At 41.7% G+C, this 15,468-nt stretch overlaps 1 protein-coding gene across 1 annotated transcript; it reads left to right on the top strand.

Annotated features, from left to right (window-relative positions):
• Positions 1-350: 350 nt before the first annotated feature.
• LOC121557214 (ras-related GTP-binding protein C) lies at positions 351-14,858 on the top strand. The gene is made up of 7 exons (XM_041871051.2): positions 351-764; positions 2,286-2,489; positions 5,005-5,204; positions 6,928-7,042; positions 11,221-11,363; positions 11,626-11,774; positions 12,228-14,858. Exons 1-7 carry the CDS (start codon positions 582-584, stop codon positions 12,377-12,379), a joined length of 1,146 nt encoding a protein of 381 aa, XP_041726985.1. The 5' UTR covers positions 351-581; the 3' UTR covers positions 12,380-14,858.
• Positions 14,859-15,468: the final 610 nt, after the last annotated feature.

Below are 15,468 nucleotides of genomic sequence, written 5' to 3' on the forward strand. Positions count from 1 at the left end.
CTCCAGGTGAAAGGTCACAAAACAAGCCTGTGCACAAGCAGAGATACTGTATATAATGACGATATGCTCTTGTCTCCGCCCAAACCGGCGGGAAGGCAGACGGTCTGCTTATCAGTCTCATTGAGCTATAAATTAAATTCGGTCTGCTTATCGCTGTATTCCTGCGTGGACAGATTTTGACGGGAGTGGACCCTCTCGCTTCGTCTCTTCCTCTCTGGCACTAGTCTACTTGGTCAGCTGACTGCAAAACATCTGACAAGGGAAGAACCAGTCTCGACAGATTTACACCCTGGTTAACCAATTATTATTCGTATCCTATCTACGTCGTCCAATTAGATTCGGAGGTGGGTTCAAGAGCAGGGTTTTGGCGAAAGGGAAACATAGGGGACCCGAAGATCTAAAGGAGAAGGGAGAATATTACAACACACTCTGGATTTGAAAGTAACATTGACATTATTTATGCATTTAAACTGTACTTTACGTTTTATCGGTGGAGTGGAAGGATCTGTCGGTAAAAGCAGGACTGTGTAAAACTAATAGGGTGAGTGGGGATTGGAGGAAGCGCGCGTCGTCGGGTCAAAATGTCGATTCAGTACGAAGTGGAGCCGCTGGCAGACAGCTACGGGGTAGCGGACTCGTTTCCCAAAGATTTTGGCTATGGAGAAGAGGAGGCCGACATCGAGGATAGCCCAACTCCATCTGACAGTAAACCTAGAATTCTGTTGATGGGTTTGCGGAGAAGTGGCAAGTCGTCAATACAGAAGGTAGGAAGAGATCTCGGCGGACATGATTCATCTGTCTTTACATAACGCCTTATTTTGGTTCAAACAGCAACTATAGCTATCATCACCAGTTATTGAGATAGCTAGCTGACATTGCCACAACTTCTAAACATTCCTGAGGTTAATATAGTAACATGCATCCACTCTGAACGTCATACCTTACTTCTATGTCAAAGACCAGTTGTCATCCTGGTCTGGATAGCAAGTTACTGCTACAGGACAAGCAAGCAAACACGTTAGTATAGCTAGCATCAACAGAGATGGTCAGGTTTAGAAACTAGCTTGTTTGTTCAGCTAACGAGTGCAAACAACACAATTTAATTCAACCGTATTGATGTCAAATAAACGTTTGCAAGGTAACTTGTTAATCATTTATCAGGTGAAAGCATGTTTGTTGTTTGGCACTCGTGTGTGTGTGCGCGCGGTGTGATCACCTGTATGGATTGGGCACGGGACTGTGCCTCTCTAAAATCCCTTCTCTGGCCTTCCAAAACTTGTCAGACACTTGCAGTCAACATTATATTACTAAACCACCTGACTCATGACAGTAGAGATACAGCTACACGCCTTACATTTTGCAAGTCATATCATCACTTATATGGTTCAATAAGTATACTCTTTCCAGGACAATACAATTCATTCAAGATGCACGTACCACTTTACTCCTTAGTTGGGAGAAATTCTAAGGGCTTTATTCGTCATTTGCCACTTTTAGATTGTACACTGTAGCCCAGATAACTAATTTATCATAGATGTAGTTGTTTTTTTGCAGACATTTTGGCGTTGTTAAGATGCTGGGGGCAATGCCTTCACCCATTTGATACAGTGCGGGAGAAATCATGTAAACTGAAATTAATCTGAAAGTATTTCTGCTTCAGTAGTAGAAGATACAAGAGTCACAACACATAACGTATTAAAGAGACTTAACGGTACTTTTGCATACTTTTTAGCCAGTAGTTCTGAAAGTAGCCCACATGGGGGGATGTCAAGGCACAGCTTCAATAAAACAGTTGCTTTCAAACTAGGGATTTTGTGGCTATTTGAGATAAAACAGTAATTCTGCTCATAGATTATGCATGTATGAACTACATATTGACACATCCAGGCTAAAGCGGGACGTTTAAAAAAAATAATTTTAGTCACCGAAGTACAGGAGCATTTCTTTTAAGGGTGCCAAACTATATATTTACATGGCTTATTTGTGTTCCTTTCAAATATATTTTCATTCATAGGCTATGGTTGTGCAGTGCTACACTGTTGTTGAAGGCCCATGTAAATCCATGACCCTAAGTGCTGAGCCGCAGAGTACGTTCTTCCCTTAAGCCTCTCGCTAGTCCAGAAGCATGTGATTTGGCTTTTTCCTCTGGTAGTAGTGACCCCAGTTCCGTGACGGAATAACAAACTCTCAAAATGAAGTCTCTCTTTGGTATTTTGAGAAGGAAGCAGTAGTTCTAGGTGTGGTCATTTTGTCTTAACATCACTATGTCTAATTGCCTGTTTCAGGTGGTATTCCACAAAATGTCTCCCAACGAGACGTTGTTCCTGGAAAGCACCAACAAGATCTACAAGGACGACATCTCCAGTAGCTCATTTGTCAACTTCCAGATCTGGGACTTCCCGGGTCAAGTGGACTTCTTCGACCCCACCTTTGACTACGAGATGATCTTCAGAGGCACGGGGGCTTTGATATTCGTCATTGACGCACAGGTGAAAAGATTGAGTGGAAACGAATGAAAAACACAACGGTTGACTGACTTACTGACATGTTGATAACCATAATTGATGAAATGTCTGATCCCATAGAAATATAATTACTAGAAAGGGAGAAAGCCCTTCAGACCAGAGCATTTTAACAGAACACTCATGTCATGGGTAATGACTGAACCTGTTCTATGGCCTTTACACTGAATGAAATGTATTCAAACAGACTGAACTGTATAGTTTATAAACATAATTTGTATTTATAGAGAAGTGGATGATATAGTCTTAGGCTAGAATACTTCTACTCTGCAGCACAGGATAAGCTTCTAATGTTGAAACGTTAAGTGACCCACCGCTTCAAAGACAATTGATTGTCACAGATGTTTTCCCAAGACAGTGCACATTGTTATCCTAACTGCTGGAACAAAGTGATCTTAACCATTATCTAAATCAAAGCTAATTTGATCAGGGAGGCCATAAGGGATCAAAGATGCCATATCTATCTCAGTTTAATGATCGCATTGAAAGGAGTTCCCAGAGTCACTACATTTCTATCTTTCTGGGTTGTGTTTAGTAGAACACGCAGAGAAAAATGTTTTCAAACATTATGCAACGGAATACGAAATTGAGCGTTTCTTATTGGACCTCCCTGTTTCACTCCGTTTTCTTCCGTTTGGTGCCTAATGAACTAGAGGTGTGAATGTTAAAACGTTTAAATGAAATTGGGATCCTTAATGTTAAGAAAGCTACCTCGCTGTGAACAGCGTGAAGCGAACCCGTGCATATACTGTGTGTGACTGTGAGAGCGACGTGTTGCATCTCGCTCAATATCCTAGCCTATTCATTGATGATAGGCCCTGCTTTACTGAAGTTGCGAGACATTGGAAGCTAAGAAATTGCGAGATACAGCGTTCCATTGAGAGATCCAGCTTTTTAATTGCCGATAGATGGGCCTAGTGCATGGTTCACGTGGAATTGTGTGTTTTTTTTTGTCACATCCCTATAACCCGGAACAGGACAGCGTGTCCTCATTGCTGGTGTTTTCTCTCAACGTTAAAGGGACAATCCACCCCAAACCACTAATTCCTATGATTAACAGTCTTAAATAACAATTCTTTTTGTGAACAAATGTTTCAATTTGTGGTTATAACAAGGTTGGTAGCAATGTGAAAGTTGTTGTGGAAATCTGTTGCAGCGCAAGTCAACTACAAAACCCACAATGCAATACTCTCTCTGGACTGGCTGGCTAGCTAGGTAGCTAGCTAGCAAACATAGCTACACACAAAAATACCAAAGTCAATATCAGCATGTGAAGTAGCTAGCTAGCTAGCTAGCTAGCTAGCTGTAAAATCGCCTTAAACTGCACTATCAATTTAGGAGTCTCTCACCGAGTTCGCCTCTTACCAGAGCGAGTGCAGAGTACGTTGCTATAGGAATAACGTCCCTTTTCCACGTTTCCAACAGACACACAGGGCACATTGCGGCATTGTACTTGAAGGAGAAACTGAGTTGAATAATTTGGTTCACTGTTTAGATTGAGCACATCTAAGCGAAATACAGTATATACTTTGTCATGACGATATAAATGGATGTATGTGTTCTAGACAAGTATGCCCATACCTTCTATTGGCTGATTTGGCGATCTGGAGTGCAGGTAGGCCTAATTTTTTAAAAAGCGTTATGAAATGTCATAGAGTGTTATCCCGAATCTCCAGTGACGAGAACCATGTAGCTATGACGCATTCCTACACGATTTCCTGATTTCACTAACAGACCACTTAGAAGTTAAATCATGGGGGAAATTGTTGTTTTACCCACTGATCGAACATAGGCTTTCACCAATTTGACAGGAGTTTCATGATTTGTATTTCTGGGGGTGGATTAGCCCTTTAATGCTGTCACAATTATCTGTGAGGTGTAACTAGGTTGTAACTACGTAACATGTCCCAGGTGTTGTATGTCCAACAAACCTACTGTATCCTTTTGCCCGTTTATTTTGATTTTCCAGCTGAGTTAAATTTAGGAAGTGTTTGTACAAGCCACTGTACTGAGGCATTGTGGCACTCCATATCTCACTAGCGTTCAGTATCTCTCAGTGCAGATGCAGAATTCGCAGGGAAATAAATTGGCAGGCTTGCTCAACACATCCAATGTTGTCACACATTTTTGCAGTGGGATTTGGAGATTTTGCAATCTGAAGGATTGTATGATGGTTATGTTGAAATCTTTGATAGCTTTAATAAAAAAAATTGCCTAATTCTCCAGGAATTCTGGCTCACCCTCTCCACCACTGGGACTGTAACAAGTAGGATATATGGGTGTAGGGGATTGCGTTATGCGTGTTGGATAGTATTGACATGGAAATGTGCATGCAGGCAGCAGGATGCATGTAGTCGACTTTTTAAGCACACTTGTACACTACTTTGTTTTAAGCTACCTTTTTCTAAGGCTCTCTGTGTGTGTCTCGGTCTGTCTGTCTCTGTTTGTGCGTGTGTTCTTCTTTAATATTCTCCCTGCCCAGGATGACTATGTGGAGGCATTGGGCAGACTCCACCTCACCGTGTCGCGGGCCTACAGGGTCAACCCTGAGATTAACTTTGAGGTGTTCATCCACAAAGTGGACGGCCTCTCCGACGACCACAAGATCGAGACCCAGAGGGACATCCACCAGAGAGCCAACGACGACCTGGCAGACGCCAGCCTAGAGAAGCTTCACCTCAGGTAGGTCCACAGACACTCACCCTTAAAGGGATAGTTCAAAAAATCTAACCATCCTTTTAATCCTCCCATTGAAAACCTACAGAAAGAGCAGCTACGCTAAGCTAATTAGCCTTCTCAGCTTATTGCCTTGCTATTGTTGGTTAGTATTCTATTTTTCTACTGTTTCAACCCAGCAATGACCTCATGGGAGTTCAGTTGATGTGCATTTGACTAAAATGCTAGCAGTTTTAGCACTGCTCAGCCATCTTTTTTTCACAACATAAGCTAGTCATCTGTGCTGCCAAGTCATTTCCTGTGGCTTCTGCCACTGTCACTTTGGTTATTTTCTAAATAGCAGGATTGGTTTTGGAATATGGCTGAAATCTGACTGAATCAGATCACACTTGAGATTCCACTGATGTTGATGCAGTGAAAATTGCTTCAAGCAGTTTCATGTTAGTGTTAGCTTAGCTGTTAGAACCCGACTCTCTTACTTTGCATAAGGAAGTTTGGGCAGTTTATGACTTGCCTTATACAACACATGGATGAAAAAAAATGTCCACGTTCCAAGGCGATGTGGGGCGAAACACAGCCCTTGTTTTGGTCCAACATTTGACTGTGAGTGGTGCAATAACATATTAATGACAAGGACAGTTGTCACTGTGTGGGCCTGGATCATAGGGTTAGCTTGTATACTTCCAGCGCATGGTTGTCATACCTCGAGCATTACTGTCAGATTCCACCCCGGCCTCTTAACAAACAAACACCACAGCAAGTGTTCATAATACAAACTGTCTGTTAAAGGATCAGAAAGATTACATGTAGATTTATAGAGCTTATAGTATATAGCCTATATATCATGTACCGTTATGCTCATACTTCAATGTTTGCTATTTTCTCTTTTGAAGTTGAAGCTATAGCCTCAAATTTGAATTCTGCTGTAATGGTTGTTTTCGACAGGGATATCATCATATGCCCTAATGATAATTTCCCAGATATAGGCCTAGGCCATTTATACATTAATGATACTGAGCTTAGCGAGTCGTTTTATGAACAGACAAACTGGTTCAAACACGCTAGAGCTCTGCAGATTTCCAGTACTAGATTTTTCAATCGAGTGTGTGCCTTTCCATCCTGAGATGTAGGCCGATTTTTAAGAAAGGTGAGATTGCTGTTGGCCAGACAGTTGGATCAGTGGTGGATTTATAGTGAAGCTGGGAGGAGGGATGTCATGTTGAGTTGGGATGTGTTTTGTTCTCTGCACTTCAAAGACATCTCAAAGACATCTAAAAAACACCACAAAGACATCTAAAAAAATCTCTGTGCGAAGTCTGTAGTCACATCCACTGGCCTCTCTTCTCTAGGACCTTTGGTTCTATTGGTTAGAACTGCAGTGCTTAAAGTTTCCCAATGTTCTATCACTACTATTATTCATAGAATTCCTTAAAATGTTACGCTACCGTAATGCTTTTGTAATACATTGTTTTGCTAATATTTTAGTTTCTACAGTTGGACTGTCCCAAAATGTAGCATCATGGTCATTATAAAGCGATAGGTTATCTTTGTGTGTTTTCTAAAGCTGAGAAATGCTTTCAGTTTCTAATGTTCCCTACTGTTTTGTGATATGATCCAGTCTCACTTTGTGTTTTACTTGAACTACAGAGCATGAGGAACTTAGTTATCATATCTGTTCTAACCTGTGCAAACCTATAGCTAACTTCCCTTTCTTTTATATATCTTTCAGTTTCTATTTGACAAGTATCTATGACCACTCGATATTCGAAGCCTTCAGTAAAGTGGTCCAGAAGCTTATCCCACAGCTGCCAACACTGGAAAACCTTCTAAACATCTTTATATCCGTAAGTACCAAATTCTCTCTTGATTTAGTTCTTGGTGTTTGATTTGAAGGCATTTTTGCATTTCTTTCATTCGTTTGACCTGGGTCGTATTCATTAGTGCACACCATAACAAAACATTTTGCAACGGAAACTCATGTTTCTCATTAGGCAAGTTCAGCTAGTCCCTCCCTGCTAGTTGGCTGTACCTGCACCAAAACTCTAGTATTTTTCATAGCTTGTTCTCCATCTTCTTTTTAAATAGGGAGCAAAATATTTTCAGCACTTTTATTTCCATGACTGATCAAAACGTGTTTTCTCATGGCTCCCTCTTGTGCCTCTACAGCAGACATATGGTGCGAAATTTGTTGAACATCGAATCGCAATAAAATCCCAGTATCGCATCGCAATACATATAGAATTGTAATACATATCGTATCGGCACCAAAGTATCATGATAATATTGTAGTACCCACCTCGCTAATGACCATCAGGTCGCTAATGGCCTGGTACTCAGGGCTCTATTGCCCCTCTAACCACTCTGACATAAATGCAATCGAAAATCACATCAAACACTTCTTCAAAACGGTATCATGCTTTTAAAACTCACCTCACTGTGATTGGTCAATTTGAAGAAAGAAGTTCAACAACAGGTTGAAACTGAGTGGAAAACATGGTCATTGTAGATGTTGTTTCAAAGCCTTAACACAATGAAACGGACAGTCTTCTAAGGTGATGATTCATTCAAAACACACCATATGCATATTAGAGCTTATGCATACGCATAGACCTATATATGAGGCCAAGCCCGAAAACCCCCCAGAATTAAAATAATGATTGTGCCATTATACTATACATACCTACCGGATATTACACATGGCAGAAAAACATAAAGAAAAACGGATTTAAGATGTCTTTGGTACATACTTGGTCTAACCTATACTCTAGTAATCACCTTTGAGTGTGGACTGTATAATTATGCATACAGTGAGGGGAGAAAAGTATTTGATCCCCTGCTGATTTTGTATGTTTGCCCACTGACAAAGAAATGATCAGTCTATAATTTTAATGGTAGGTTTATTTGAACAGTGAGAGACAGAATAACAACAAAAAAATCCAGAAAAACGCATGTCAGAAATGTTATAAATTGATTTGCATTTTAATGAGGGAAATAAGTATTTGACCCCGTCTCAATCAGAAAGATTTCTGGCTCCCAGGTGTCTTTTATACAGGTAACGAGCTGAGATTAGGAGCACACTCTTAAAGGGAGTGCTCCTAATCTCAGCTTGTTACCTGTATGAAAGACACCTGTCCACAGAAGCAATCAATCAATCAGATTCCAAACTCTCCACTATGGCCAAGACCAAAGAGCTCTCCAAGGATGTCAGGGACAAGATTGTAGACCTACACAAGGCTGGAATGGGCTACAAGACCATCGCCAAGCAGCTTGGTGAGAAGGTGACAACAGTTGGTGCGATTATTCGCAAATGGAAGAAACACAAAAGAACGGTCAATCTCCCTCTGCCTGGGGCTCCATGCAATATCTCACCTCGTGGAGTTGCAATGATCATGAGAACGGTGAGGAATCAGCCCAGAACTACACGGGAGGATCTTGTCAATGATCTCAAGGCAGTTGGGACCATAGTCGCCAAGAAAACAATTGGTAACACACTACGCCGTGAAGGACTGAAATCCTGCAGCGCCCGCAAGGTCCCCCTGCTCAAGAAAGCACATATACAGGCCCATCTGAATAATAATAATAATAATATGCCATTTAGCAGACGCTTTTATCCAAAGCGACTTACAGTCATGCGTGCATACATTTTTGTGTATTGGTGGTCCCGGGGATCGAACCCACTACCTTGGCGTTACAAGCGCCGTGCTCTACCAGCTGAGCTACAGAGGACCACAAAGTTTGCCAATGAACATCTGAATGATTCAGAGGAGAACTGGGTGAAAGTGTTGTGGTCAGATGGGACCAAAATTGAGCTCTTTGGCATCAACTCAACTCGCCGTGTTTGGAGGAGGAGGAATGCTGCCTATGACCCAAAGAACACCATCCCCACTGTCAAACTTGGAGGTGGAAACATTATGCTTTGGTGGTGTTTTTCTGCTAAGGGGACAACTTCACCACATCAAAGGGACGATGGACGGGGCCATGTACCGTCAAATCTTGAGTGAGAACCTCCTTCCCTCAGCCAGGGCATTGAAAATGGGTCGTGGATGGGTATTCCAGCATGACAATGACCCAAAGCACACGGCCAAGGCAACAAAGGAGTGGCTCAAGAAGAAGCACATTAAGGTCCTGGAGTGGCCTAGCCAGTCTCCAGACCTTAATCCCATAGAACATCTGTGGAGGGAGCTGAAGGTTTGAGTTGCCAAATGTCAGCCTCAAATCCTTAATGACTTGGAGAAGATCTGCAAAGAGGAGTGGGACAAAATCCCTCCTGAGATGTGTGCAAACCTGGTGGCCAACTACAAGAAACGTCTGACCTCTGTGATTGCCAACAAGGGTTTTGCCAAGTCATGTACTAAGTACTAAGTCATGTTTTGCAGAGGGGTCAAATACTTATTTCCCTCATTAAAATACAAATCAATTTATAACATTTTTGACATGTGTTTTTCTGGATTTTGTTGTTGTTATTCTGTCTCTCACTGTTCAAATAAACCTACCATTACAATTATAGACTGATCATGTCTTTGTCAGTGGGCAAACGTACACAATCAGCAGGGGATCAAATACTTTTTTCCCTCACTGTACTGGATGGACTGGTTACCTTATGCTACGCTCCAAACTTTCTATCCATGAGTCTGGGAGAGAACGTATAGGACTAGGCGATGCTGTTGATTGTGCAGGGTGGCTTACAGAGTTAGCCTACAATTTATAGTGTATTTGATTTTGAATAGCCTAGTAATAGGGAATTGTTTTATATTTTCAAAATGTATAGGCTGACACATTACCTTTAGCTACAGAATCTCACCACTGTGCGTTTCCATCTCCTCCTCGCTCTCCTTCATTCCTTTCTCAAGCGCGTAGAGAGTGGCTGTCAACAGTTTAATGAAATGTTTCGTTGTGAAAACATGTTACTATCAATGTTCCTGAACAGATTTCACTTGGTTTCCCAAATTAAGCACTGGGTAGCTGCAGGAACAGGGTTGGAGAGACCATGGCATACAGAGTTTGGGTGGAATATCACCTGTCACGCAGCGAGAGGCTGCATGCTCCTCAAACAGTGGTTGATGCATGGAGTGAAGTAACCAGAGTAGCCTACCCGGCATGTTTGAAAAATTAACTGGCGGGAAGGTGGCCTCCATTCGCTATTGGTGCTGTTCCTGCCCATTTGATAATGGGCCATCATGCATCATGCAGCCCATATATGTTTTGATTTCTAAGACATTCTACGGTTTGTATCATTCACAAAGTTGCCAAATGACTCTAAATATAGCAAAGAAGACCTGTTTCAAATGATCACTTTACACTCAACATAGCCACTTCATATCCATACTCGCTTTGGAATGGGAAAAATATCCTTTCTATTTTATTCAACTAAGTTCAATTATATTCTTCTTACTATAAAATCATGCATCCTAATCATATCATATAATATAAATAATGGCACTGGACTTATAAGCATATCTTGTCTGCTAAATGAACAATCCTACAGCCTATGGCATGGCACATAGCCAGATAACATACAGTAGGCCAACTCACATTCTGTTCTTCTGAAATACATTTTCATAATGTTTCTTTAGACCTGCCTAAAATAAATAATGGATTTATTGTGATGGTATATATAAAATTGATTTATGAGGTCCCTGGCAATTCCCAGCGCTAGCTGAAATGGTGTCTGGTGTGTGACTCACAGTGTGTCATCATCCTCGTCAGCCCTGATGACTCTTTCATGCGCTGCTTTTATGGTTGTTGTATAATACCAAGCTTCCAGACCCCAAAGTCTCTTCAATCCCAGTCAAAATACATGTACGCTAAGCCACCACAGTTTTGCATTGGTAAATAAAATATGTTCTTTTTTAACTTAGGAGCTCAATAATTCATTTTGAAACCCTTGCTGTTGATATGACCTGAAAGATAGCTCTGAGATTTCTGCCAAACTAGCTTTTAGGAGTACCAAATGTGCACTGAGGGTGTTTCTCTGCCCCTCCTCCTTCCCCTCATCTCCCTTTTCCCCTCCTTCCGTCCTCAGAACTCCGGCATAGAGAAGGCCTTTCTGTTTGACGTGGTCAGTAAGATCTACATCGCTACAGACAGCAGTCCGGTGGACATGCAGTCTTATGAGCTGTGCTGTGACATGATCGACGTGGTTATAGATGTCTCCTGCATCTATGGGTAAGGCCCGTAGAACTGAATTCCTGTCAGATATGTATAGTTTACAGCTGTGTGCGTGCGTGTTTTGGCGGTAATGTTTTGGACCACACTTTACTTCAAGCTGACAGGTATAAAATAATAATTTACTACTTGTTATAAGCATGTATGAGGCGTTTAGTGTCTTATTATAAAGTTTGATATGTTAGGTCTCTGTATCGAACACATTTTCAATTTTAATAAGTTCCTTACATTGACAGTTCTATATTGTGTGTTTGTGTTCCAGTCTGAAGGAGGACGGCAGTGGTAGTGCCTACGACAAGGAGTCCATGGCCATCATCAAGCTGAATAACACCACAGTCCTCTACCTGAAAGAGGTCACCAAGTTCCTGGCGTTGGTCTGCATCCTCCGAGAGGAGAGCTTTGAGCGCAAAGGCAAGCCATCCACCACAGCATTTCCTCATTAAGCAGTCTGTCAAGAGCTTCTACCCATTATTGTTCAATCAAGTGTGACTTCACTCCCACAAGTGGAAAATTCAGACAGATTTCAATGGAAGAGTGGCACAGTCTTATTTAAGGAATTAATCATGTCTTGAGTCTCTTGATTTTCAAGCTTCTCAGGCGCTAACACTCATTTAAGTGGCTGATGAAGGCCATCTTTGTTGCTAGTTAGTTTTTCTTTGCCACTGTTTTTGTAAATGTTCTTCACACTGGGCGTTAATGGTTTATCTTGATAGGGTGATACTTTATTCACAACTTACTTTTATTCTTTGTTTCAACAATACATGACTTATGGAGTAATCGACTGAGTGAAATTCAAAGTCTCTAAGATCACAGAAGTGAAAATAGATTCATACCATTCTCTCATTGACACCTATCTCTCCCCAGGCTTGATAGACTACAACTTCCACTGTTTCCGGAAGGCCGTCCACGAGGTGTTTGAGGTGGGCGTTTCCACACCGTGGACGGGCTCCCAGGCGGCCGGCACGCCCTGCACCAAGGCTGTGACACTCAACGGCACCCCCCGGAGCACTGTCTAAACACAGATGGACAGACAGACAGACAGACCGACAGAGAGAGGAAAGGAAAGAAAGATGGGGAGGGAGCGTGCGGAAAAGACTAATGGATTGGGGTTTTCAGTAAACCAATCATATCTCTCGCTCCCAGATCCTAAAAATCACAGGAAGAGGACTAGAGCAAAAAATTCAAAGGAAGAGTCAGCGCTGAACCCAAAGCCCAGAGGGTAAGGAGGATTGCGAGCTTACAAAGCTAGGATGGAAGGGAAACTAAATGCAGAGATACTAGGAACATTCGTAAATTTCGTGTGAATACAAGGCATTGTTTTCTCGGCACCGTTTGCCACCAGTAAAAACAGCGAAATGAAAGTCCAACAGGACTGCTATACGCAAGCAAAAGCGTATTTGGCATTTGGGAACTTTCAGTGAGAAAAGGCCTCGCGTGCTGCAAGTCCCAAGAGCCCTGAGGAAGCTTGATAATATCGCTGTCTGTTTTAGCTGCTGGTTCATCCATGTGAAGAACTACTTTTAAAAAATTTAAACATTGATGTAACCCTCGATAAGGAGAAGAAACTGCAAAGTCTGTACGGGGATCAGTATAGTTGTGTAACCCTGTGCAGACTTATGAGTCAATCTCTAAGAAATGCTTGGTGTTTATCCAAAACGCACATAGTAACACTTTCTCAAGGCCTTATTTAGATTGAGCTTGCCTGTTGCAAGCTTTCTCTCACTACTCACTCACCTGTATGCTGCCCAAGACTTTGCTTCTGGTTTCACTACTTCTGAAGAAAACAGGGTTCCTCAGAGTGCTAAAGGGATTGTAGTGTCCACTTGTTCTTCGTGTGTGTGTGTTGAGTACGTGTGTGTGTGTGTGGCTGGAAAATAGGATAGTTTGTGATTATGGATTCATGACTGTGCCCCATCATGTTGGTTTGCCAGTGTATGCCCTATGCTCAAAGTTGCTGTTGTGTCATACTGTATAATGCTATGCCATGTTGGAAAACTGAGCTAAAAAATAAACCTGTGATCAGTGATGCTTATAAATTTTGAAACAACATTATAGATTCTAACTACAATATGTTGCAGTTGGATATCTGATTCATTAGAATCTTGCACATACAACATATTCTAAATATAGTATTCTGGAAATATCCCATTGCATTGGCTTATTCTCTTGGCTTGGCTATCAAATGATGTATGGAATACAATCACATTCTATATATATATATATATATCCCTTGTGCATACAGTAGTCAGTTTAGCAATATTTTCTGGCACCGAATCGTAATACTGCCCCGCATGGATGCTTGCCTTAGACCAAATGCTAATAACACCCAACCAACTGTGCCAATCTTCAACTGTGTGCAACTCATACATGTATGACATCACAAGTTCTTTGAGCATGACCCTTCTCTTTACTGAGCAGGTGGAGTCCGATGCCATTAGGAATGAGCTAGTCTGGTCCCAGATCTGTTTGTGCTGTCTTGCCAAGGCGTGACAATGAACAGAAGAGTTGGCAAGAAGGCACAAACAGATCTAGGACCAGTCTAACTAGGAAAGGTCTCTGATGGGATCTATATATTCTGGTTGTGTGGCATCAATGGACATATAATTTCATGATGGTTATAATGATGAACAGAATGGTGGCAATGAAATGCTGGTCACCACTTCTTCAAACCCTGCCTTATGTGACTGGTCGATACACTCACTCATCCCCATCGCGCCGTCTGGCGCATATAGGACAGCAACAACTGCTTTCCACTTCTGGCGCTTCTTTGGCAATCTACTCTACTGTGCTCGAGCTCTCCTGGTGTTGGAGATCAGCATTCCGGTGTCTATATTAGGTCAGTCTCAGAGTCACAAGGAGTTGGGCCATTGCTTCTGGTTTGTCTGAGGAGTTTGGCGTTTAATGCGTTAGGCCAACAGATGTGGAGTGTTCTTCGCAGACAAGATGTGTGGAAGGTGAATTGTTTGTTGAGGTCCAGTTCAGTCACTTTCCAATACTCTGTACCATATAGCACAACTCTGGTGGATTTAGAATTAGGTCTTTGTGCTATTATCTATTACCTTGAATTACAAATTTGTTGGAACATTGTGAAGGTTTCACTTTAGCTGAGGGTTCTGCGGCAAGGACTTGTCAGTTTTATCACAGCAATCCACACGAAAAACACGAAACGCAGCATGAAGCCAATATGAAAACCCATTCCAAGCATGTATGCAATAATGTGTCATCAAGCTGAATTATTCTCAGCATAGCATTGCTCATTGTATTTCACTGTGGGTAGGGGAGACCAGGTCTAACAATGAAACTGAAACGTGGGAAAAAATGACCAAATTTCATTATTCTGCCCTGAACGCAAGAAAGGTGTTGTTTTTTGCCTGTGTTTGTTTTGTTCATTTGATTTTTGCAAATAGTAGACATTTGGGACTATAGTAAATCCACTGTTGTCAGTTCTGCCAGAGGTTTTATCATTCACATGAAATAAACACTTGCACATCAAAAGCAAATGTTTCTGGTTTTACTTGATGTTTTAGGACATTAGGTCCTTGGCAGACTAGGGCACAATGCTGTATCATATGAAATCTGGTATCTGGCACAGGATCATAAACTTATGTGCTAGCTTGCCAAATCTCCAGGCTCTTTTTACACACCTGGAAATGAACGCTAGATGGTGCCAAATGACTTCTAATTTTTTCATCGTGTATTGCTATTCACAGTTTGCCAATCTACCTGAATAATTTCACTATGTATTTCAGGGATGACTACATTGGCTATGATAGACTCAATCCAAATGTTTTTAACCCTAGCCACAACCACAGGGAGCAACCAGAAACACTTGGAGGAGAGATGTCCAGGCAGAGATGACTGAGAGCGGCCTCAACTGGTTCGCTGTGGAAAAACTTGCCCTGAACGGAGAGAGATGGAGAACAACGGCCTTCGTCAATGGCCTATGCTGAAGGTAAAGTATATAAATCCGACAACCACGTTTAAAAAAACAACAACACAATAGACTTGGAGAAAAAAAGCTCAACCAAAACTTTCCTAAAAACATCTGTATTTGATCTATAGTTTCCCACGGGGGGCCAGTATGAAAAATGAATGCACTCACTAA

Source organism: Coregonus clupeaformis, unplaced genomic scaffold (genome assembly GCF_020615455.1).
Source record: "Coregonus clupeaformis isolate EN_2021a unplaced genomic scaffold, ASM2061545v1 scaf0151, whole genome shotgun sequence".
Classification (NCBI taxonomy): Eukaryota; Metazoa; Chordata; class Actinopteri; order Salmoniformes; family Salmonidae; genus Coregonus; species Coregonus clupeaformis.

What these genes read in the sequence shown, in the direction of transcription:
- LOC121557214 (XM_041871051.2), top strand. Translation starts at nt 582, where the DNA reads ATGTCGATTCAGTACGAAGTGGAGCCGCTGGCAGACAGCTACGGGGTA. An exon ending in TATTCGTCATTGACGCACAG is followed by an intron (nt 2,490 to 5,004) that starts GTGAAAAGATTG and finishes CTCCCTGCCCAG; the next exon opens with GATGACTATGTGGAGGCATT. An exon ending in CTAGAGAAGCTTCACCTCAG is followed by an intron (nt 5,205 to 6,927) that starts GTAGGTCCACAG and finishes TATATCTTTCAG; the next exon opens with TTTCTATTTGACAAGTATCT.